The 22,945-nt window shown below is 46.7% G+C and overlaps 2 protein-coding genes across 6 annotated transcripts; one reads left to right on the top strand and one right to left on the bottom strand.

The window, feature by feature from the left end:
* Positions 1–449: 449 nt before the first annotated feature.
* AKIP1 (A-kinase interacting protein 1) lies at positions 450–9,777 on the top strand. Of its 2 annotated transcripts, XM_007531206.3 has the most exons (5): positions 450–855; positions 2,061–2,141; positions 4,890–4,994; positions 6,695–6,766; positions 9,350–9,777. In XM_007531206.3, exons 1-5 carry the CDS (start codon positions 649–651, stop codon positions 9,491–9,493), a joined length of 609 nt encoding a protein of 202 aa, XP_007531268.1. In that variant the 5' UTR covers positions 450–648; the 3' UTR covers positions 9,494–9,777. The 2 variants fall into 2 exon arrangements, with proteins under 2 accessions (XP_007531268.1, XP_007531269.1); XM_007531207.3 differs by lacking the exon at positions 6,695–6,766.
* On the bottom strand, positions 4,994–22,928 carry C17H11orf16 (chromosome 17 C11orf16 homolog). Of its 4 annotated transcripts, none has more exons than XM_060177225.1 (8): positions 21,130–22,860; positions 19,749–20,664; positions 18,170–18,330; positions 15,737–15,893; positions 14,289–14,523; positions 13,147–13,782; positions 11,239–11,455; positions 4,994–5,273 (listed from the first exon to the last, which is right to left on the bottom strand). In XM_060177225.1, coding segments are annotated over exons 2-8 (1,512 nt in total). In that variant the 5' UTR covers positions 19,854–20,664; positions 21,130–22,860; the 3' UTR covers positions 4,994–5,272. The 4 variants fall into 4 exon arrangements, with proteins under 4 accessions (XP_060033208.1, XP_060033207.1, XP_016047251.2 ...); XM_060177224.1 differs by lacking the exon at positions 4,994–5,273 and adding an exon at positions 10,747–11,140 and having other exon boundaries at positions 21,130–22,928; XM_016191765.2 differs by lacking the exon at positions 4,994–5,273 and having other exon boundaries at positions 10,747–11,455; positions 21,130–22,928.
* Between the last annotated feature and the right edge of the window lie 17 nt (positions 22,929–22,945).

Here is a 22,945-nt window from a genome sequence, read left to right as displayed (position 1 = left end):
GAGCCTCCGAGAGGACGGAGGACGCCGCCCAGTGGGCCCCCGCCAGTGACACCGCGGCTCCCGGGCCCTGCAGCCACCCCGCCTGGACCCTCGCGCTGTTGCGGCCAGCGGAGCACCGGACTCAGCGCGGGACTGGGCGCGCTCCCAGGGCTCCGGCCGCCCCGCCCACCGCCCCGGCCCCGCCCACCGCCAGTCCTCCGCCCCGCCCACTGACCCGGACCCGCCCGTAGCCCCGCCCCTTAGCGGAAGTCCCGCTCTCGCTCGCCGCAATTGTGGTCGGACCAGGGGCGTGGCCTACGCAGACACACCCCAGCCGTCGCCCCGCCCCTTGTCCGGATGGCCAATGGGCTGCTGCGTCGGTGCCTGAAGTCTCAGCTAGCCCGCCCCCTCCGCGAGAGCGCTGCGCTTGCGCCTTGGGCTGGGTGAGGGGCGTCCCAGCCTAAGGGGAGGGAGGGGGCTGCGAGGATGGAGCCACCGCCGCGCCTCTGTTCGCCGCTGCCTCGGCGTCCGCCCGGGAGCGCTTCGGGGCCGAGCCGGGCGGTGGCGGTCGCCGGGGAGGTCGGGCCTCGGGCTGAGACCCGGAAGTGGTGGAACGGGGTCCGGGCGGCAGGCTGACCCGCCGTCTGTCTGTCTGTCCGCGCAGGAAGCATGGAGAACTGCCTGGCGGCGGCGGCGCTAAACGGCATGGACCGGCGCTCGCTGCAGCGCTCGGCCAGGCTGGGTCGGGAAGTGCTGGAGCGGGCCCGGAGGCGGGCGGTGGACTGGCGCCGCCTGGAGCCCCCGGCGGGAGGCTCCGGGGTCTCCGGGCGCGAGGGCTGGGCCGCAGCCGGGCCCCGGCGCCTTTTCCCGGGAGAGGTGAGGCTCCGGCCGGCGGGGTGGGTGCCGCCCTGCCTCGTGGGAGCGGCCCGCAGGGAGCCGGGAAGCTGCTGCGGCGCTCAGCCCACTGTCACGAGCAACCTGCAAGTCTGTCTGCTCGGCCGAAGGTCCCGCTGCAAGTCTGTCTGCTCGGGCTGTGGTTCTCACTGCAAGTCTGTCTGCTCAGGCTGTGATTCCCACTGCAAGTCTGTCTGCTCAGGCTGTGATTCCCACTGCAAGTCTGTCTGCTCAGGCTGTGATTCCCACTGCAAGTCTGTCTGCTCGGGCTGTGATTCCCACTGCAAGTCTGTCCATGCTCGGGCTGTGGTTCTCACCGCAAGTCTGTCTGCTCGGGCTGTGGTTCTCACTGCAAGTCTGTCTGCTCGGGCTGTGGTTCTCACTGCAAGTCTGTCTGCTCGGGCTGTGGTTCTCACTGCAAGTCTGTCTGCTCGGGCTGTGGTTCTCACTGCAAGTCTGTCTGCTCGGGCTGTGATTCTCACCGCAAGTCTGTCCATGCTCGGGCTGTGATTCTCACCGCAAGACTGTCTGCTCGGGCTGTGGTTCTCACCGCAAGACTGTCTGCTCGGGCTGTGGTTCTCACCGCAAGACTGTCTGCTCGGGCTGTGGTTCTCACCGCAAGTCTGTCTGCTCGGGCTGTGGTTCTCACTGCAAGTCTGTCCATGCTCGGGCTGTGAATCTCACTGCAAGTCTGTCCATGCTCGGGCTGTGGTTCTCACAGCAAGTCTGTCCATGCTCGGGCTGCGATTCTCATTGTAAGTCTGTCTGCTCGGGCTGCGATTCTCACTGCAGGTCTGTCTGCTCGGGCTGCGGTTCTCACTGCAAGTCTGTCTGCTCGGGCTATGGTTCTCACTACAAGTCTGTCTGCTCGGGCTGTGGTTCTCACCGCAAGTCTGTCTGCTCGGGCTGCGGTTCTCACTGCAAGTCTGTCTGCTCGGGCTGTGGTTCTCACTGCAAGTCTGTCTGCTCGGGCTGTGGTTCTCACTGCAAGTCTGTCCATGCTCGGGCTGCGATTCTCATTGTAAGTCTGTCTGCTCGGGCTGTGGTTCTCACTGCAAGTCTGAATTAATCTTAGTGCAAGGCCTCTTGCACTAAGAGTAATAAGCAGAGGCAGCTATTACAAAGTGACTTCCTCTCCCCTGTGGGGAATACCAGGTCCACCTGTTTCTCTCCCTTTGTTCACACAGAGAGAAGATATGCGCCCAACCCTCAGTGCTTCCTTCAGAACAATGGCTGAGTTCATGGACTACACCTCCAGCCAGTGTGGGGTAAGTGGCCGTAATGCCCTTGACCTGCCCGTAAGAGGATCTTTCTGGAATTTAGGGAGAAGCAGAAAACCCCATTTGTCCTGTCCTGCGTGCCAGGGCCAATTGTAACCAGTCAAGGATTTTTTTAACTCTGAACAAAAGCTATTAAAAACTGAGGTAGTTAAATTGTAACCAACCCTGTTTGTTTTCAAAATGTATCGAAACAAAAACTACATTCTTACATTAGATTTAATTAATCTCTTTCAAGTCCCTGGTAACATGGTTGTTAACTTTATCCCTGTGTATTCTTATCTCTTAATTGGCACCAGAGATGGATATATGGAATAGACCAGCACCCTCATGGGAGACCCTGTCATAATGGCAGGAGCAGTCTCCTAGGAAACAGACCCTACAGTTCTGCCACTTACTGACTGTAAGACCAATCAGTCTCTCACCCTCGACTCCCCCCTTATAAAATGGAGCCCTCTAGAATCTTTTCCCACCATTATATATATTTCCTGTATATATAATGAGGAACATCAGAAAATTGTCTTAAACTGTAGCATATGGAATTTAGGAGAAATTTAAAGACCCTTTTATCAAAAACATAAGAGGGCAGAAGAGATAACATAATAGTTAAGCAAAATGACTTTCATGCCTCAGGCTCAGAAAATCCTGGATTCAGCCCACCCCTGCTCCCTCACATACAATATACACCACCATAAGCCAGAGGTGAGTGGTATTCTGGTATACAAAGAACACAAATGTATACATATATACACACTCATCTGCCAGTGCTTTGAAGGGATGTTGAAGGCAGACCAGCAAACATAAACAGCATTCAAGGAAACAACCTTCTTGGAAGGTACTTTCTTTTTTTTTTTTTTCCTTTTTGTTGCCATTATTATTGATGTCATTGTTGTTGGATAGGACAGAGAGAAATGGAGAGAGGAGGGGAAGACAGAGGGGACAGGAAAGATAGACACCTGCAGACCTGCTTCACCGCCTGTGAAGCGACTCTCCTGCAGGTGGGGAGCCGGGGGCTCAAACCAGGATCCTTACTCCGATTCTTGCACTTTGTGCCACGTGCACTTAACCCACTGTGTTAACCGACTTCCATTCAGATAATGTTTTTATGTAGCTATTGTGTTAAATGTTTAAGAAAGGTATAACTTATGGTCCGGGAGGTGGTGCTATGATAAGGCTTTGGACTCTCAAGCGTGAGGTCCCAAGTTCAATCCCTGGCAGCACATGTGCCAGACTGATGTTTGGTTCTTTCTCTCTCCTCCTATCTTTCTCATTAATAAATAAATAAATAAAATATTTTTTAAAAAAAGAAAAAAAGAAAGGTATAACTTTAGCTATACTGTAATCAACTTAAACACTTCAGTTGAGTAAAGTAAATATTTTGGTCTGAGCTTTAGCAAATTGATGTTCTTCATGTTGGTTTTCAGTTCAAATAACCATTTTGGAACCCCTTGACCTTCTAGAGACAGAATTAACAAGTGTTCTTTATTTGCCTTCACAACTGTGGAACAGTCTCTGAAGTATATCATTAGATCTTTGTCCTAAAATGCTTCCCTCAGCTTCTCATTCTGAACACATGCTTTCACATTTTTACCCCTCCATCAGAGCTCTGCTCTGTTCTGGAGTGTGGTGGTGCTAGGAATTAAACCTGGAACCTGCAGACCTCCAGCATGAAAGCCTTCTGCATGTGCTGTCCCCTAGCCCTGGATACATGCCTTCAAAACTGTACCTGTACTGTGTTTAAAACAAGCAGGTTGTGGCGTCTCATCATAGTCATAGTCCAGGGCAAGTCTGAAATTAATTTCAACGGGGAGGAAGGAAGGAAGCAAATAATAAAATAAAAGTAACTGGGGCCCAGGTGGTGGTGCACCTGGTTGAGCCCACATGTTACAAGGCGCAAGGACCTGGGTTCAAGCCCTTGGTCCCTGCCTGCAGGGGGAAAGCTTTCCAAGTGGTGAAGCAGTGATGCAGGTGTCTGTCTGTCTGTCTTCCTTGCTTTCTTCCCCATTCCTCCTGATTTCTCTCTCTCTATCCAATGAAAAAAAAAGTAACTGCTTTCTGACTTTTTTGGATTATTCTACTCCAATAAGAGACTTCCCTGCCTCTCCATGTAAGTAGAAAGGCTGCATAACTTGAATTTATGGTGCACTTCCTGTCGTATTTCTAAATTTGAAGACGATGTACTGCTCTGTTCCCTTGTCCTTTTCTGAGACTAAGACAAGAAGCTTGGAGTTGTGTCCATCAGAGCTCCTCAGGAGGCCGAAAGAGCTCATGTGGCTAGTGTGCTGGTTGGCCATGTGCACAGCCCAGGTTCAAGCCCCACCCACACTGCACTAAAGGAAGCTTCAGGGCTGTAAACTCCTTTACTGTCTCTTCTTTCCTGCCTCTCTGTCTGAAAACATACAGACACCTCAGGAAAGGGAGGAGCTGAAAGGGCACGTCTGCCTGTCCTCAGGACTGAGATGTGAACATAGAAATAGCAGAGTGGTCCTGCCCAGGGTGCTTGCCCTGCAGATGCAGCAAGTGGCAGCAGATGCATGCCAGATGCGCCTCCCCCTCCGCTGCAGCCACTTTGCCCGGGCTCACGTTTGTTATACTTTAGAGACCTGGCAAGAAGGTAGGTGATTTATCTTCGCTTTCTTGCCTCCCTTCTCAAATATGCTCTGCCCTAGTAACAGAGTTCTGAAGAGAACTGGAGTAGCTGATTTGGCTACTTGACATTTTTCCCATTTACTTCTCCAGAAATATTCTTCATCTGCACCAGAAGAAAGAGAGGCAACCCATGTGTATCGTTATCACCGAGGGAAGTCAGACCTCCACTTGTGTTCAGATGCAGGGACTGATCAGGTATGTGTCTTCGCCTGCCCTGCAGCACCCACACCCGCAGACTCCTGAGCCGGGAGCCTCTGTATGCGGAGCCCCTGCTGAACCAGCTTTGTTGGGTACCTGCTTGACTCAACACGACTGCTACCAACCCCCAGCCTCAAGAACTTACGGCAGAAAACTTGAGATAGGAATTTGTCCAGATTTTTACGGATGCCATTGTAGGATCTTTGGCCGAACTTGTAGTGTTGGATCGCAGGCTTCTTGAGCAAGCCAAACAAGAACTTCAAATATCTTCTACATCTAGGGTAGGAAAGAGATTTTTAATTCTTAGATAATGGTAACTACCATGTTTTTTGTTTTGTTTTCTTTTTTCTTTCCACATGACACTTTGAGGAAGCCAAATATTTTACTTGTGTTGAATGGATTCAACAAAGTTCTTGTTATTGAGGAGACTAGGGTTTTTGTTTGTCTGGTTTTTTTTATGTGTTTGTTTTCTTTAAACTCTCCTAGTTATACTCATTGCAGATCCAGGTGGTGTTTGAGCCAAAATTGCATTACTAACTTCTCTAGCTGTTAGGCTTAGGAAAGAGATGAGAAAGTAACCACAAGAATATGTAACAGGTCTGGATGTAACTTAACTGAAAGTCCCTCCCGGCTTGGGATATGAGAAGCAGCACCAGAATTTGGACTGGGGCTCCCTTCTCTGGCCTGGCCCAGGGCCATCTTAACTATGTCTGACCCTAAAGATTCAGGTAGCCCTATGGGCATTACATGGGGGCAAGAGTAATTTTTCTCCCTTCTATTCCATGTGCTTTACATTTCCTAAAAAATGTAAGTTGATATTTTAAAGGTGAATTTGGCATTATTAAGTTCAATTAGTTTTTTTAATCTTTTTTTAAAAATTATTTTTATTTATTTATTAGATTGAGACAGAGAGAAATTGAGATGGGAGGGGGAGGTAGAGAGGAAAAGAAACAGAGAGACACCTGCAGCCCTACTTCACCACTCATGACGCTTTTCCCCTGCAGGTAGGGACCAGGGGCTTGAACCTGGGTCCTTATGCACTGTAATGTGTGCGCTTAACCAGGTGCGCCACTGCCTGGCCCCCTATTAGTTCAGTTTGTTATACTGATTCTTGTGCCTCCACTTCTGAGAGGAGAGCCTGTTAAATGTCATTCAGTTTTTGTTTTTGATAGTAAAATGTACTCAAACTTTATTTTTTATTTTTAAAATATATTTATTGAGAATAGAGACAGAAGTTGAGAGGGAGGTAAAGAGGGAGAGACAGAAAGACACCTGCAACACTGCTTCACCACTTATGAAGCTTCTCCCTCTGCAGGTGGGACCTGGAGCTTGAACCTAGGTCCTTGCACACTGCAGCATGTCCTCCGGCTAGATGTGCCTGCAGTCCCACCTTTGCATGTTTAAATACTCCCTATAGTCTAGGAGCCCCACATTAGAAAATAGGAAGCCAAGACTCAGAAATTAGTCTGTCCTTCACAGTAAATAGAGAAAATATTAACACTCAGGTCTGACTCCAAAGCCCATGTAACCATAAAACATAACCATGGTAAACAAATATTAATAGTTTTAATACTTATGTTAACTATATAGAAAAAACTGACTGAACAACTGTCCTAAATAAGGTAGGAGAAAATTTCTCTTTACATTCTGGAAATCAAAGGTTGGGTAGTAACTGCTATTTCTAATTATTTCTCCAGAGGAAAAGCACATCACTTGGCTTTGGAAGCATCTATCAAATGCCAGAGTGTGCTCTAGAGACATCCCACTCTGTGAGTACAGAATGTTTTGTGTACAGGCAATTGTACATGGCAATTCCATGTACCAGCTGACTTGGTTATTATAGAGCTCTATTTACTAGATCTGTTTATTGTTGTTGTTTTTTTTTAAGTATTTTATTTTTGAGAGAGATGCAGAGAGAGAAAGACACAGAGAGAAACACCAGAGCACTGCACAGCTTTGGTTTATGGTGGTGCGGGGGACTGAACCAGGGACTCTGGAGCCTCAGGCATGAGAGTCTCTTTGCATAACTGTTATGCGATCTACCCTCCGCCCATATTGTTGTTGTTTTTGCCACCAAGGTTGTTGCTGGAACTTGTCTGAATGTTGAATCCACTGCCCTTGGTGGCCATTATTATTATTATTACTATTATTATTTGATAGGACAGAAATACAGGGACAGGAAGTAGGGAAAGAGAAACTCATAGCACTTCTTCATGACTTGTGAAGGTTCCCCCTTGCAGGTGGGGGCCAAGGGCTTGAACCTGGCACCACTGCCTAACCTCTACTTTTACCTTTTTATGAATCTCTAGGGGATTGAATCCAAGGTCCCATGCACACCCAATACCACTGAGAGGCATTCCCAACCCAATTTCCCATTATTTTTTCTATGTAGAGAGAGGGGACAGAGACCCCAGATTGCTCCACCATCCATGGAGTTCCACCATTCAAGGATTTCCATGAATGTTGTCCATGTAGCCCAGGCTGTTTTTGCTGTCCATCTTGCTCCCATGTGGGACTGGGGTCCAATCCTAGGGCTCCACACACATCAAAATATGCACTCCACCACGTGAGCCATCTCCTGGCCTCTCTGTAGTATTTTTAATTTGAGGTGTTCTTACCCTTAGGGAAAAGCATGCACCATTTTTGTCCAGTGGAAAATTGTTTGCTTGGTATCTTTCTTTCACTTGAAGCTTCAAGGATACTCTTTGTGTCTAAAGTCCTAGTTGTGGTTGGAAAGAATGTTAAATATTCATATCCAAGTTCCTGCAGCTCAGCTGGGCTAGCACAAGGTCTTGTTAGCATTCCACCATCTGTTCAAACAGCAGGAGGGGCCTCTGCCCTCTGTGTACAAAGTGAAACTTGCTGAGAATTTTAAATATACACATTTGTTTAGATCAAGTTCAACATTTGAAGGAATTTCTTCTTATGTTCCACAAATATGTCTCTGTGGAAACATGTAATGATGAGTTTTTCATTTTCAGGATAGAGCATTCATTAGCTCATGAACTCAAGACATCATTTGGAAATAGGACTGGAATTCTGAGGAAAGGAACTGTAGTATGCTGTGTAAAAATTTGCTTCATTTTTCTGTGAAGTATTACTAGTCAGTATTCAGAATATACTTGAGTTTATAGCACCTAAGAAAATTCTGCTTCTAGTACAAATGTAAATTGTTTGGCCTAGGCAGTGCTAATCTTTCTTCTTGACGTTGGAATCACAGAATTGGAATCTTGTTTCTAGTGTCTTCTTTTATATTGAAAGTAAAGCATCCTTGAATTTTTGCAATTCTTAACACATATAGCTGTATTTCCTGAGGTTTACTTTTGTTTATTTACATAGTTATGATTAATAAATAGTTGTGCTATTATGTCAACAATGATAATAAACCTCTACTTTTGCAGTAATGGGGAATGACAGAATATAAAAACAACTTTGGAGGAAAATTGACTTTAGATCTGTCTGCATGGTGGGTATAAGGAGTTTTGTAAAAGTATAAATAATTATCATTATTCCTCCTAGCAGAATGACAGCTTCTACCTGTGGCTCCTTATAAGTATTGAAGAAGCATGTGATGGGCCCCCAGCTGTGTAGTAGAAGCTTTGACTAAACTATAGGTTCTTTTCTGGTTTATATCTTTGACTTTTTGCCACTTGAACTGTGCCCCCCAACTCCTTAGCCTGCACACCTGCCCTGACCTGCCACCTAGCTGTGTGTGAAATCATACATAAAGATGATCTGTGTTCAGCTCTGAATATAAATCTTTCCATTAAGTTCAGTTTTCAGTATTTTTCACTATAGGAGAATAAAACCTCTAGGAGAGGATTTTTGCTAGCCAGCTGGCTTAAATAATTCATTTTCCTAATAATGAACTTAGCAAAACATTGTTTAAAAAGAATTTCATCTTTCCACATTGCCTGGCTATTCCTGCTAATCTGTGCCAACAAGTGTGCCTGTCCCCTTTTGACCTCCCCTCCCTTCCCCCAACAGTGCTGTCTCCTACCTAATTCTTATCTTTTGACTAGAGTATTCCTTTAAGGTGTTCATGTTCCTATAGTACTTGCACATTAACAGTGTTTTCATCACCTCTAAGATTTCATTTCCACATTAGTACTTCATGCCTTCATTCCTCCTTCACTCAGAAGCAGGCAGGTGGCAGTACCCTAATGACACTGGGATGGTAAGTCTCAGTCTCTTTTTTTTTCCTAGAGCCCTGCTCAGCTCTGGCTTATGGTGATGTGGGGGATTGAACCTGGGACTTTGGAGCCTCAGGCATGAGAGTCTCTTTGCATAACCATTATGCTATCTACCCTGCCCTTAAATCTCTAGGCTACTAATACCCACTTTCCTTCTAGGGTGACACCACCTTTAAGGACCTCTACATAGAAGTATATCCAGGGACGTACTCTGTGACTGTGGGTACAAATGACTTTACTAAGAAGACTCATGTGGTAGCAGTCGATTCAGGACAGAGTGTGGACTTGGTCTTCCCTATATAAAGTTGACTATCACAGCTATCCGTTACCTTTTTTTATTTTAAAGTAGCAAGAAGAATAAAGCCGCCATGTGTTTCTATTCACTCACACATTAATCCTGCTTTTAATGCTGGTAAAGATCAGTCACTGTGACTGGAATTTGTCTCTTTCAGTGCCTGTTTTAACTTGAAAGGGTAACACCCCATCTTTGCCTGATGTAATGATGCTATGTAAACACTTTTTACTGCTTGTTTTTCAAGTAAAATTGAATTATGGTAATAAAGGGAGAGATCTGGAAACAAATAGAATTGTTTTATTGGTGTTAAGAGAGAACAAGTGCTGCTCATGTACAACTGTAGACATTATGAAAAGATGGCAGAGGGGTTGTGAAAACATTCGTTCAAGGCAAGCCAGCCGTGCTCTGTTACTTCTATGGAAGAGGAATCTTCAGACAGACTTTACTGTGTTTGTGACAGGGAGTCCTGGGTCAAGGCCACCATACTACTATGCCTATTATGACAGGTGCCTGCATGCCTTCACCTGCAGGGAAGTCTCAGTGGGGTGTAAGATACTGCTACTTGTTTAGCTACACCCCATGTCCTGCACTCTGCCTCCTCCTGACAAAGAAGGCCTTGTGAGCCACTTTGTTAACTTCTCAGGTATTTCCCACCACTATTGCTTTTCTTCCTGGAAGGAAGGAAGGAAGGAAGGAAGGAAGGAAGGAAGGAAGGAAGGAAGGAAATCCCAAGAGCCAGAAAGAAAGAAAGAAAATCCCAAGAGCCTGAATGCTCTGAGGATCAAAATTCACCCATTTAAAGCTGTTGGTATGCACTAAAAGTCTACTACGTCAAACTTTTTATCGCATCTTCTTGCTCTTCTGCCTGACAGTTCTTCACATTTTGAATTCTTTTCTTTACTGATGAAAATGAAGTTTCTTACTGTTGCCACTAGGGTTATTGCTGAGACTATGCCTGCTTAACTCCACCACTTCCAGCAGCCATTTCCTTTCCTATGTATCTATTATTTTTTTATAGAGGAGAGACAGAAGGAAAGACCCCATCATACCACTCTACTGCTTGTGAAGCTTCCCCTCTACAGGTGTTCCCATGTTGGCTAGAGGCTCAGATCTAGGCTATTACACATGACAATGTGTGCACTCTACCAGGTGAGCTGCCATCCAGCTTCCAAAATGAAGTCTTTTTGTTTGCCTCCAAGGTTATCGCTGGGGCTCAGTGCCTGCACTATGAATCCACTGCTCCTGGAAGCCATTTTCTCCATTTTGTTTTGTTGTTGGATAAGACAGAGAGAAATTTAGAGAGGGAGGGAGATAGACACCTGCAGACTTGCTTCACCACTTGTGAAGTGACCCCCCCCCCCCACACACACACACACAGGTGTGGAGCCAGGGGCTCAAACCAGGATTCTTATGCTGGTTCTTGTATTTCATACTATGTGCATTTAACCCACTGCACCACTGCCTGGCCCTCAACCAAAATGAAGTATTAAGCAGAGCTATATTAGCATTTCTGGTGAGGACCAGATTTCCACAGAAGGCCTGCCTTGTTCACCATAGGTGAAAGGGTTAGCATTTAAACTAGGGTCCTGTTAAATTTAATATATAAACACAGCCTAAGATGAACTTTGTGGTTTCTGCAAATCTTCTGAAATTATCTGCAACAAAGAGAAGATGCGTCATGGGTCGTATTGGTCTCAAAGGAGGAGTGGCCATCAAAGGTCTAAGAATGATGTAAAGTGTTGAGCGCCCTTACCAGACATCTGCTTTACCCAGGTTCTCGGGAATTCTGCTGCCTCTGGCGTGTGGCAGTGCTTTCAGTTTTCTGGGTATAGCTTTCTCTGGAAGAATCTCAAGTAACTTCATGTTGGCTGCTTTCAAGACCAGCTCATCAGTATTCTCCAATACTGAAGCTTGTACTCTTTGCTGTTTGTCTCTTATCTTTTCTTTCTGGATTTTGCATCTTCTTGTTCCTAAACCCAAAATTTAATGCATCATGTTGAAAATGCCACCATTTGGACAGAAGTAATATTAAGGACTTTAGCAGAACATAGAAGGAATCATAGAAGCTCATATCTGCAGTTTTCATGCAGTGTTCTCCCTCTCCCCACCCTAAACCCCCTTGCCCCCCCCTTCTTTTGTTGCCACTGGGGCTTCAATACTCTGGGCTGTCCTTTTTTTTTTTTTTTAATTTTTATTTATAAAAAGGAAACACTAACAAAACCATAGGATAAAAGGGGAACAACTCAGGAGTCAGGTGACTAAGAAGGAATGCTTTAACAAAAACCCACTCATTCCCTGGTTATAGATTGAATCTTGGTTTACTCATAAGCAAGAGGGCAGCATGACTGCTGGCAACCGACAGTCTGGCCTATGGGATTGCCACGTCAGGACCACTTCCTTCTCATTCTGCCTGCTTCTGCTCTCTCTGAGCCCCACTGGGAATGTAGAGTCGTTGGGTGTAAGACACATCAAGGACACACTGCCCCTAAGCCTGGGAGGCACACCACATGATTCTTAACTTAAGGTGGAACAGCTTGGTGATGGCTGCAGGCTGCCGGTGCTGCCTGTCCTCTTAGCTGTCGACAGTGAGCAGGAGAGGGCAGTTCCTGGCTCTTTTTTCTCTGAAGAAAATGCCATCAACACCTGGAGGCACTCTGACTATTCATCTAGAGAAAAAACACAAGGCCTCCAGGGAAAGGGGTTGGGCAAAGTGGACAGCGGCAGAGCCCTGTCCGTAGAGATTAGTGAAAAAGAGGTTGCTAAATAGGGACACAAGCTTTGACACAACTAGTCCGTCCTCTCTGGGTTTTATTCCCTATTTCCCTCAGCACAGCCTCCCCTTCTGTAGCACCCACCACTCTAAGTGTTTCTTCCAGTCCCTACACAGCTGACATGCACTGGATTCTTTTTATTTTTTTACACCAGAGCACTGATCAGCTCTGGTTTATGGTGGTGCAGGGGATTAATCAAACTCAGGACTTCAGCCCCTCAGGCATGAGAATCTGTTTGCATAAACCATTATGTTATCTACTTTGCACCCTACACTGAATTCCTAAAAGACATAGGGGAGGGATGAGAGCAGGGACCTCAGTGCTGCTTAGAAAGTATACTGAGGCGTCTCGCACCAAAGTAAAAGACTCTGGGGTGGGTGGGTGGGGAGAATACAGGTCCATGAAGGATAATAGAGGACAAAGTGGGGGTTGTATTGTTATATGAGAAACTGGGGAATGATATGCATGTACAAACTATTGTATTTACTGTTGAATGTAGAACATTAATTCCCCAATAAAGAAATTTTAAAAAAAAAGAAAGAAAGTATACTGAGGACTGGGAGATAGCTCACCTGGTAGAGTGCACACCTGACCATGCACAAAGACCTGGGTTTAAGTCTTGGCACTACATGGGACACTGAATGATAGGTGCTGTGGTATCTCTGTCTATATCATTCTAGCTTTAAAAAAGATAACACTGCTGGGGGTAGTGGACTCACTCAGGCTGAAGCCCCAGTATACCAAAAAGGAAGGGGCCGGGGAGACAGCATAATGATGTAAAAGGCTTTCTTTCATGCCTGTGTTTCTGAGGACTCAGGTTCAACCCCTAGTACCACCACAAGCCAGAGCTGAGCAGTGCTCTGGTCAAAAAAGAAGAGAGAAAGGGTTACCTGGCTTCCAGGGATTCAGCTCAGGCCCATTTCTCCTCCAGTGCTTCCACTTGGGCTGGCAGAGTCCACTCTGCCTTGGAGATTTCTCAAGAAGGATGGGGTCTGTGTTGACTGTGCTGTCCACCATCAGCTTCTGGGGGACACTCGTCTCTAGCTCATTCTTCAAATCCTCTTCTTCAGAAGAGGAGGAGGAGGAGGAAACAGCAATGGGAACTTGTACCGTTGCTTTATTTTCTGTAAGGCCTTCTAGGGGCAGCTGTGTGGTGCTTTTCAGTTCCTCCTCTGGATGTTCTCTCTCTATGACCCCAGAGGCCCTGGTTAGAGGCCACCATGTGGGTCTAACCAAGGGGCAGCTGCAGACACATCCCTGGCACAGTGACTGGCAGCAGGTGTGGCAGGGAGAGAACAGCAAAGGGGCGCCCATAGGAAACCCACTGGGGACACACCCAGCACTTGGTTCCAGCAGAGAACAGAAAGGGTCCCCAAGGAGGGGGCCAGGGTGCCCCCTGGTGCAAGGCCTGTGCAGTCGTTCTACTGCCTCCTTCCAGACATCTGGTGGCACCCACCTGACCCCACCTACAGGCACTATAGCCGTCTTGCCATTCCAGAAATGAACAGTAATTTCTTCTCTAGGTGCTGCATAGGAGGAAAGGGGCAACGTTTGTTACAAATAACTCTACTTCTGGTGGGTAGGGCTTGTCTATCCCCATAGGCAAAGTCTCAGTACAGCCCTCAGCTCTGCCTGCCCCTTGAAGCAGGTCTGCAGGTGTCTGTCTTTCTCTCCCCTCTTTGTCTTCCCCTCCTCTCTCCATTTCTCTCTGTCCTATCCAACAACAATGGCAGCAATAACAGTAATAACAAGGGCAACAAAAATGGCCTCCAGGAGCAGTGGATTTGTAGTGCAGGCACTGAGCCCCAGCAATAACCCTGGAAGCAAAGAAAAAAAAAAAAGCTTTTTAAATGCCTCATATGTCCCTAAACTATACAGACACACCCTGTCTATCCCCAAAGGAGAAGCCTCAGCTCTACCTGCTCCTTTGCTCTCATTCCTCCCTCGTGATCCTACTCACAACTCTGCCTCACTGGCTCCCCTCTCTCCTCTAGCCTGGTCCCCAGCCTGGCCCACCAGAGCAAACTCTTACCTCTCTGAGGGTGTCTTTCCTCCATGCCCAAAAGAACAGTGCCAGGGCCGTACCGCTGTTGGTCTGGCTCCCAGGGTGCCAGTACCTTGTCCCCAGGCTGCAGTGGGTGTTTCACGGGTGATGAAAACTGGATAACATCTTCTTTTAAGACTATACTCTGCCACCGGTTTGGTAGATTTGGGCCAGTAACAAGGGGAGCTTCAAATTCCACAAGCAGAGCCCCTTGTCTCTCCAGCTGTGGGAAAGAAAAGATTAAGACTAAGATCTGACGCCAGCAAGCACAGCAGGCAGCACCATGGCTCCCTAATATGCTCAGAACAAGGTCCTGGCTTTTCTTTTTTTTTTTTTATAGAGAAGACAAAAATGTTTTTTTTTTCTTTATTCCCTTTTGTTGCGCTTGTTTTATTGTTGTAGTTATTATTGTTGTTATTATTGATGTTGTTGTGGGATAGGACAGAGAGAAATGGAGAGAGGAGGGGAAGACAGAGAGGGGGAGAGACAGACAGACACCTGCAGACCTGCTTCACTGCCTGTGAAGCGACTCCCCTGCAGGTGGGGAGCCGGGGGCTCGAACTGGGATCCTTACGCCGGTCCTTGTGCTTTGGGTCCTGGCTTTTCTTACAGAGGTGAGGGCCATCCAGAGAAGGGATAAAGACCGGTCTATTCTAGCCGATTGTAGCAGGGACAGGCAGACTACGGTATGGATGTTCTGCCTTCTCTCTCTCCTTGCCGTGGGCAACTCTTGTCACTCTCAGCCTTTCCCTTCTCTTCCTTTTTCCTTTCCCCTTTTTTCTTCTCTCCTGTCTATTTTTGGCCTACCATTTCCAGAAATAACTTAGGGCTTTCCCTAGAGCACTCATCCTCTCTCCCACAGTCTTCAGTCGTCCCTCTGTCTGAATCCAGCCATTCGTCTATAGGCTGATGTCGGCAAGGAATGGTCATGACCCTTAGGTAGTCTTCAATACTGTACTGCACCAGTGAGGAAAGCTGTTGAGCAGATGAACAGTGTAATAGGGAGGCAGAAGTATTCAGACCAATAAGCTATCTCCCGACCCCCAAGAATTCACACTTGTCTTCTACTCATGAAGCCACCTTTACAATGTCTGACTTGGAAAAGGAAAGAATTCCAGACAAACAGGCAATCAGTGAAGTAAAGTTAGACTTGACTCCCAGCACTTGGGGCCTTGTGCAGACATGTGAGTAGATGTTTTTACTTCTCTTTCCCTTAGACTGGTGCCCATGATTCAACACACTGAGTTTTCCTGAACAACACAGATTAACTGTATGTTTCCTTTACTGCTATGGGCTGAATTTTGTCACTTTCCCAGATTCATATGTTGAAGTTCTAACCCCTAGTGCATAAGAATATGCTTGTCCAAAAGCACAACTTCCAGACCCCCCTGGCTGATGGCTGCCTAGAGGAACATGCTGAGTAGTTAGACACTTACCTCTGGAGCTGTCTTTATCTGAGCCCTGTAATAAAGGCCATCTGGTCCCCTTCTAGACAGGACCCATGTGTCAGCAGCATCTCCATCTCTTCCTGGCCAACCAGGACCATGCCAAGTTGAGTTAGCCATGTGGAGACGTGGGTGATAATGTGTGTACCTGGGAAGAAAGCAGGTGGAATCAGTGAGCCGAGAAGAGCAAGTCCTCCAAAAGCATCAAGAGAAACGTTTTGGGAGTCGGGCGGTAGCGCAGCGGGTTAAGCGCATGTGGGGCAAAGCGCAAGGACCGGCGTAAGGATCCTGGTTCGAGTCCCTGGCTCCCCACCTGCAGGGGAGTTGCTTCACAGGCGGTGAAGCAGGTCTGCAGGTGTTTTTCTCTCCCCCTCTGTCTTCCTCTCTCCACTTCTCTCTGTCCTAAGAACAACAACAACAATAATAACTACAACAATGAAAAACAACAAGGGCAACAAAAGGGAAAATAAATAAATAGACATGTTTCACAGAAGTGAGCAGCAGTGTGGTGGGCATCTGACATACAAGGGTAGTGGAGCAGACATCCATAGAGCGCTGTGTGGTGGAGTTAACTATCAAGAGGGGCAGAAACAAGGGGGCAGTGAAGGGAAATTATTGTCTGGGGATTGGATGTTGTTTCAAAGTCAGGAAAATGTGACCGGTCTTAATGTATCTGTTACCCAGTGCTACTTCTGGGACCAGATGTCATCCCAGACCTCTCTACCTACCTTGGGTCACAGTGTGTGGGTTTTCGGGATGAGACATGGAGGCTGGTATAGAAATACAAAGGGAGCTAACTACAAGACACTTGACTCTGTAAGGTCCAGTGGGAGGAGGAAGTATTTGAACAGAGGAAGCCCAGAGGTGCTGAGAGGCTGCAGGACTAAAAAGGGAGAAGCTAGTTCTGGGAAAATTTGTGGGCAAGGCTGGACCAGGAAGAACTACTGAATCAGAGTTTGGGTTTTTGGAGAGCAAACATTATGCAAGGATGTTTTTTTGTTTGTTTTTTAAAAATATTTATTCCCTTATGTTACCCTTGTTGTTTTATTGTTGTAGTTATTATTGATGTCATCATTGTTGGATAGGACAGAGAGAAATGGAGAGAGGAGGGGAAGACAGAGGGGGAGAGAAAGACAGACACCTGCAGACCTGCTTCACCGCCTGTGAAGCGACTCCCCTGCAGGTGGGGAGCCAGGGGCTCAAATTGGAATCCTTATGCCGGTCCTTGTGCTTTGTGCCACCTGCGCTTAACCTGCTGCACTACGGCCCGAGTCCCAGCAAGGATGTTTAACTCTGGCTCTGATATCTTTTAATCACCAAGATTATAATTGGGGCTTTAGGCCTACATGATTCCACTACTTATGGAAAATCTCTCTCTCCTTCCTTCCTTTTTCTTTTTTTTTTTTAAATAAGATAGAGGGTGAGAGGGCAGACAGAGAAACAAAAGGAAGAGAGAACAGAGAAGATACACTAAAGCATTGTTCCACCATTCATGAAACTTCCCCTGTGCAGATGCTCCCATGTGGTGGTCAGGGACTCAAACCTGGGGCCTTGTGCATGGCAAAGTGTGAGTTCTTAGTGGTGAGCCATCTTCTAGCCTCATTTTATTAAAAAAAAAATTTTTTTTATTGCTACCAGTTTCTCATGTGATTCTACTGCTCCCAAGGGAGTTTTTTTTTTTTTTTTTCCCTCTTTCAGTCTTTTTAGAAAGATAGGGAGGGAGGGAGGGAGGGAGGAGGGGAGGGAAAAACAGGGAGAGAAGACACTGCAGCATTGCTGCACCCTATTCAAGGAACCTCCACTTAGTGCCATGAATGACGTTCCTATGTGGTGTCAAGGTTTGAAGCCAGGCGTTCTCCACAGGGTAAATGTGTGCTCTATCTGGTGAGCTAGCTTCTGGCCCCTTAGCTCTGGCTTTGAATGAGATGATCCACATAGGTGAATCCAGAAAAGCCTGCTGTTAAGATCGAGGGAGCTGGCAAGTCCATAACCTGGGCAGACAGAACAGAGTAACACAGACATGAGTCCTTGGGATTTACATAACTTGCATGTGATTGCAGAATGGGGTTCTTCTCCCTCTAGTTTTCACTGTTACAGAAAATCCAGGGTAGCTGAGGAGTACTGAGGGAGCCAGCAGAGCCTTAGCTGTTGGGTGCAGAAATTCTAGTTTCTCACGTGGTGCCAGTGCAAGGCTGGTGGAACAGAAACTGGTGATGTCTGTCTGCCTGCCTTCTCACACGTGCCAGTTTTGATGACACCCATCACTCTACTACAGGCTGGGTGGAAGCAGTATCGATGGGGATGATGTAACAACCAGAGCAGATCATAGCCCAGAGCAGAGGCTTTGTCACCTCCCCAGGACTCAAGTTCTCTTGTTGTACTCCACCTGAAACTAAGGACAGAGGGAGGAGCCAAAAGCAGTACCTGGTGAAGGGATTGTGACTGGTGGGGCCAAGTGGGCAGGTGAAGGAGAGGGCCCCCGTCCCGGTCCAGACAGGGGGCGTCAGGACTGTAGCCACACTGCAGTATTTGGGGAAAGGCATCCGAGGCCCTGAGGCAGATTTCATGGCCTTCTGATAAGCCACCTGAGAACAAACAGCACTATTACCAGAGCTGCAGACCACAGCCCAGCAGAGGGCGCCTGACTGGAGCCGCAATGCCCCAGTGCCAACACTTCTCTCCTCACAGTCTCTCCCCTGCCACATACCTGTTTCCACAAACAGGGTGTCTCTGACACCTTCAGCTCAGAAAATAGGAGAGGGGTGGCTAAAGCATGAACTGTTGTTTTAGAGAAAGTCAACTTTAAAGCCTTCTTTGCAGCTGTGAGCTCACTTCACCTCTGCATTTGAGTTATTACTCTGGAGAGAACACAGAAAAGTACTATAGGAGAGAACACTGTGGAAAGTTTCCGGAGTCGGGGCCAGGCGGTGGTGCACCTGGCCAAGTGCTCACATTACAGTGTGCTTCAGACATTACAGTGGGTTCAAGCCCCTGGTCCCCAGCTGCAGGACGAAAGCTTCACGAGTGGTGAAGGGCTACAGGTGTCTCTTTTTCTTCCTCCCCTTCCTTCCCTTCTCAATTTCTGTCTATCCAATAATAAATAAGTGAAAGCTTTTTAAAAGAAGTATCTGGATTATAAGTAGTTTGATATCAGTTTTTTAGATTATTATTATTAGATAGAGACAGACATTGAGGGGAAAGGGGGCTACTGGGAGAGAGAAAGAGATAGTTGCAGCAGTGCTTAACCCAGTGTGAGGACTAGGTTCTGGAACACTGTAGCATGTATACTGTACTGGGTGCACGACTGCTAGCCAGGCCCCTTATGCCGTTTTTTCTCTTTCCTCCTCATCTTTTTTTTAAAAAATTATTTATTTATTATTATTATTATTTTTTTTTTTACCAGAGCACCGCTCAGCTCTGACTTATGGTGGTGTGAGGAATTGAACCTGGGACTATGGAGCCTCAGGCATGAGTCTGTTTACATAACCATTATGCTATCGATCCCCCTCCTCCTCATCTTTAGGGACTTCAGTGGTAACACCATATTTCCTTTCACAACTCCTAACCCTGACAACAAACTCTAACCCATACCTGATTCCCCTCCTAACTAAATCAGTCACCCACGGGATTAACTCTGGCCCCAGGCTGAGTCAACCCTAGGGCCTTGACCTCATCAGAGGCTACAGCTGCCACATCTACTACCTCAGCCCACCAGAGCCCTGTTTGGGTCTCTCTGTGCTCACGTTAACAGACTTGACCCCAAGGTAACTTTTAAATTTTTTTTTATTATCTTTATTTACTTATTGGATAGAAACAACCAGAAATTGAGAGGGAAGGGGGTGATGGGGAAAGAGACAGAGAGACACCTGCAGTCCTGCCTCACCACTCGTGAAGCTTTCCCCTGCAGGTGGAGACCCGGGGCTCGAACCTGGGTCCTTATGCCCTGTAATGTGTGCTCAGCCAGGTGAACCAACACCTGGCCCCCTACCCCAAGGGAACTTACCCACAGCTGTGAGCTCCCAGCCTTCACTGCAGCCTTATCACCTCCTGACAGTTTGGAGCTCAGGGCCTCACCCCAACGGACTCTGGTTGCTGAGCAGGTTGCCATGGATTTGAGCCAGCAGAAATGCTGTGGGCCAAGTAGGTATGTTGGGCATACAGAGAGGAGGGAGGAACCATGGGAGGCATGGGCAGGGCTGTGTGTACGTGAGGGGGAAGGCTACTGCCTATCTTTCTCTTTGAATTTGGAGTATGGAGTGTTGGGAGAAACATGTCACTGTCGCCTTGATTCCTCAAAAATAAGGCTTTCCACTGCCAGAAGAGCCCCTCAAGGTGGGAAGCCCTGTGGGTCCAGGACAATCCTATGTGGGAGGGTGTGACCCTAAAGAGACCCAGGGCTACTTCCTGTGCAGGCAGGAAGCTGGGGTGAGGAAAACCACTGCTGGTCTAGAGATTCTACGATAAAATTTGTCCATAGTTTAAGCAAAATAACCAAAGGTATGGAAATGTTTGCTTGTAAGTGACAAGACTGCTGAGAGCAGAGGTGTGGCGAACACTTGCAATGTGGGAGATGACACTGGTGAACAAAGAAACAGCAGTCTAGATTCTGATCCTGTTAGAACAGCCACAGGATATTATTTTAACCATCGGACAGTCATTGTGTGCAAGCTGTGTGCCTGGAACCAAGTTCAATGAACAAGAGCAGAAAGTGTAGAGGAACATTTGTGGGTGTCTCCCTCCACTCATTCATCTCTTCCACCATGTTCCTGTGTCTGTTTGGGGATCCATGTGGTTAGGAGAGGCATAAGAGACCTGAGAGTTAAAGGAGAAAGAAGAGCTAAAACTAGTCATGGGACTAATCATGGGAAAGGCCTAGCACCCGCACTTTTCTGGCCTGGAGAGCCTGCAGAATGGTCACGCTGTGAACAGAAATACAATAAAAACAATAAATAAATATGGTCATCAGTTCTTACTGTTGGGCACTATAATCATCATCATAAGTATATGGGGTAAGTGCTATTACTATTCTCATAGGCCAGTGTACTGGCTGTGAAGAAGGATTTAATGCTATATTTCTCTAAAATCGCTACTCTTACACATGGAGAGGAAGTAGCAGTCTTAATCTAAACTGATGCAACTTGATTTCAGAGATGGCCATCTTTTTATTTTTTTAATACTGGAGAACAGACGGGGTTTTATAAGTACAATGCCTCTTTGACTCAAAATTATTTTTATTATATATTATCTATTAAATATATTTATATTTTGTACAATGCATAACATAAAGCAAATAACTCATATACATTATTTAAATATAGTTAAATGTATCTAAATACATAAATATTTTTTATTAAATATATCCTAGGGGATTGGAGATAGCTTACCTGGTAATGTGTGTACTTTACCATACATGAGGCCCTGACACTGTTTGGGAACACCATGCATGACACCATGGATGATTAAGTGCTATATCTCCTTTCTCTCCTGTCTTGCTCTTTTCTCTCTCTCCCCCTAAAATAAAGAATGAAATAATCAGTCCTGGGAGGTTGCTCAGTGGTATTTCACATGCCCAAGGCCTTGGGTTCATACTCTAGCACTGATACTACAAGTGCATATATATCTGTGTGTATTCTATACTTTTTTAAAATTGATTTAATAATGATCAACAAGGCTGTAGGATAAGAAGGGTACGATTCCACACAATTCCCACTGCCAGAGTTCTACATCCCAGCCCTCCTGCCCCCCATAAGAAACTTTCCTGTTCTTTATCCCTCTGGGAGTATGGACCCAGGATCATTGTGGGGTGCAGAAGGTGGAGGTCTGGCTTCTATAATTGCTTCTCTGCTAGACATGGGCGTTGGCAGGTCAATCCATACTCCCAGCCTGTTTGTCTTTCCCTAGTTGGGGAGAGGTCTGGAGAAGTGGGGTTCCAAGGTACATCAGTGAGTTCATCTGTCCAGTGAAGTCAGGTTGGCGTCATGGTAGCATCTGCAACTTGGTGTCTGAAAAAGCATTGATATATAAAGCAGAACAAATCTTTAATAATCAGGAATCTAAAGGTAAGATTATAGCCAATGAGATTTGGAGTCTTCGTTTTGGAAAAAGCTAGTTGGTCTATTTTAGGTATACTCCAAGGGGTCCATGACTTTACTAGTTTGTGCCTGACAGCTAACATGCAAGTGGGCCAAAGGCACTGTCTGGAAATATGGTGTCAGAGTTGTAAATAGGACTAGAAAGCTGTATCAAGGAAGAAAGTAGCTCCCAATCATGGAAAAAGTATACAAATATTGTTAACTACAAACCTCCATCAATTTGATCAGGGGCCCATATTCAGCACAGGAGCCTGTGCAACCTCTGCTGCAGATCTGAGCTTGCATTCTGTAGTCATAGCTAGGAGCATTCCAGGCTGCACTCACTTCAGGACCCATCTTCGAGTGGCAGAGCATGCCGGCCTAGCCTCCCCTCAGAGAATGGGGCAGTCCCTACCATGTTGACCCACACTGAGGGCAAGGTCCTGTTGAGGCCCACAAGAGGATCCACTATGCTGTTCGTGATGGAGATGACCAAAGACAATGGGGAGAGGGATCTGTTAGAGGTCTAGGCCCATTGTGTCTGTGTGGGAATCCCAGGGCTCCCTGACTAGGGCCCCAGGTGATGAGGTGTCCTGGTAGTGACTAAAGAGCCATCATTGAAGTGTGCCAGTCTCTTGCCCCTATCCAGCTTTTGTGGTCCTTACTCTGACAAGGTTAGCTTTGGAGTGATTGAGGGAAGGGAAACAGGATGTAGGTGAGGAGGGTGTATTCTATACTTTTAGAGACAGAAACAGATCAAAGTACTGTTTCACCATCTTCAGATCACTATTTTTCACTGTTGGTGCTAATCCATAGTGCTTTCATGTGGTACTGGGGATAAATCCAGGCTCTCAAGCATGAAGGCAAATATTTTTCAGCTGAACCAACCTTTCAGCTCCCAGAGCCTGTCCTCTTAACCCCTACTCTCAGCTGCCCAAGGAAATTACCTGCAGGAAAAAGTTGACTAGAATAACTTCAAATAGGGTGTCGGGCGGTAGAGCAGCAGGTTAAGCGTAGGTGGTGCGAAGAGCAAGGACCAGCGTAAGGATCCTGGTTCGAGTCCCCGGCTCCCCACCTGCAGGGGAGTCACTTCACAGGCGGTGAAGCAGGTCTGCAGGTGTCTGTCTTT

Source organism: Erinaceus europaeus, chromosome 17 (genome assembly GCF_950295315.1).
Source record: "Erinaceus europaeus chromosome 17, mEriEur2.1, whole genome shotgun sequence".
Lineage (NCBI taxonomy): Eukaryota > Metazoa > Chordata > Mammalia > Eulipotyphla > Erinaceidae > Erinaceus > Erinaceus europaeus.
This window is presented reverse-complemented; position numbering and strand designations above follow the sequence as displayed.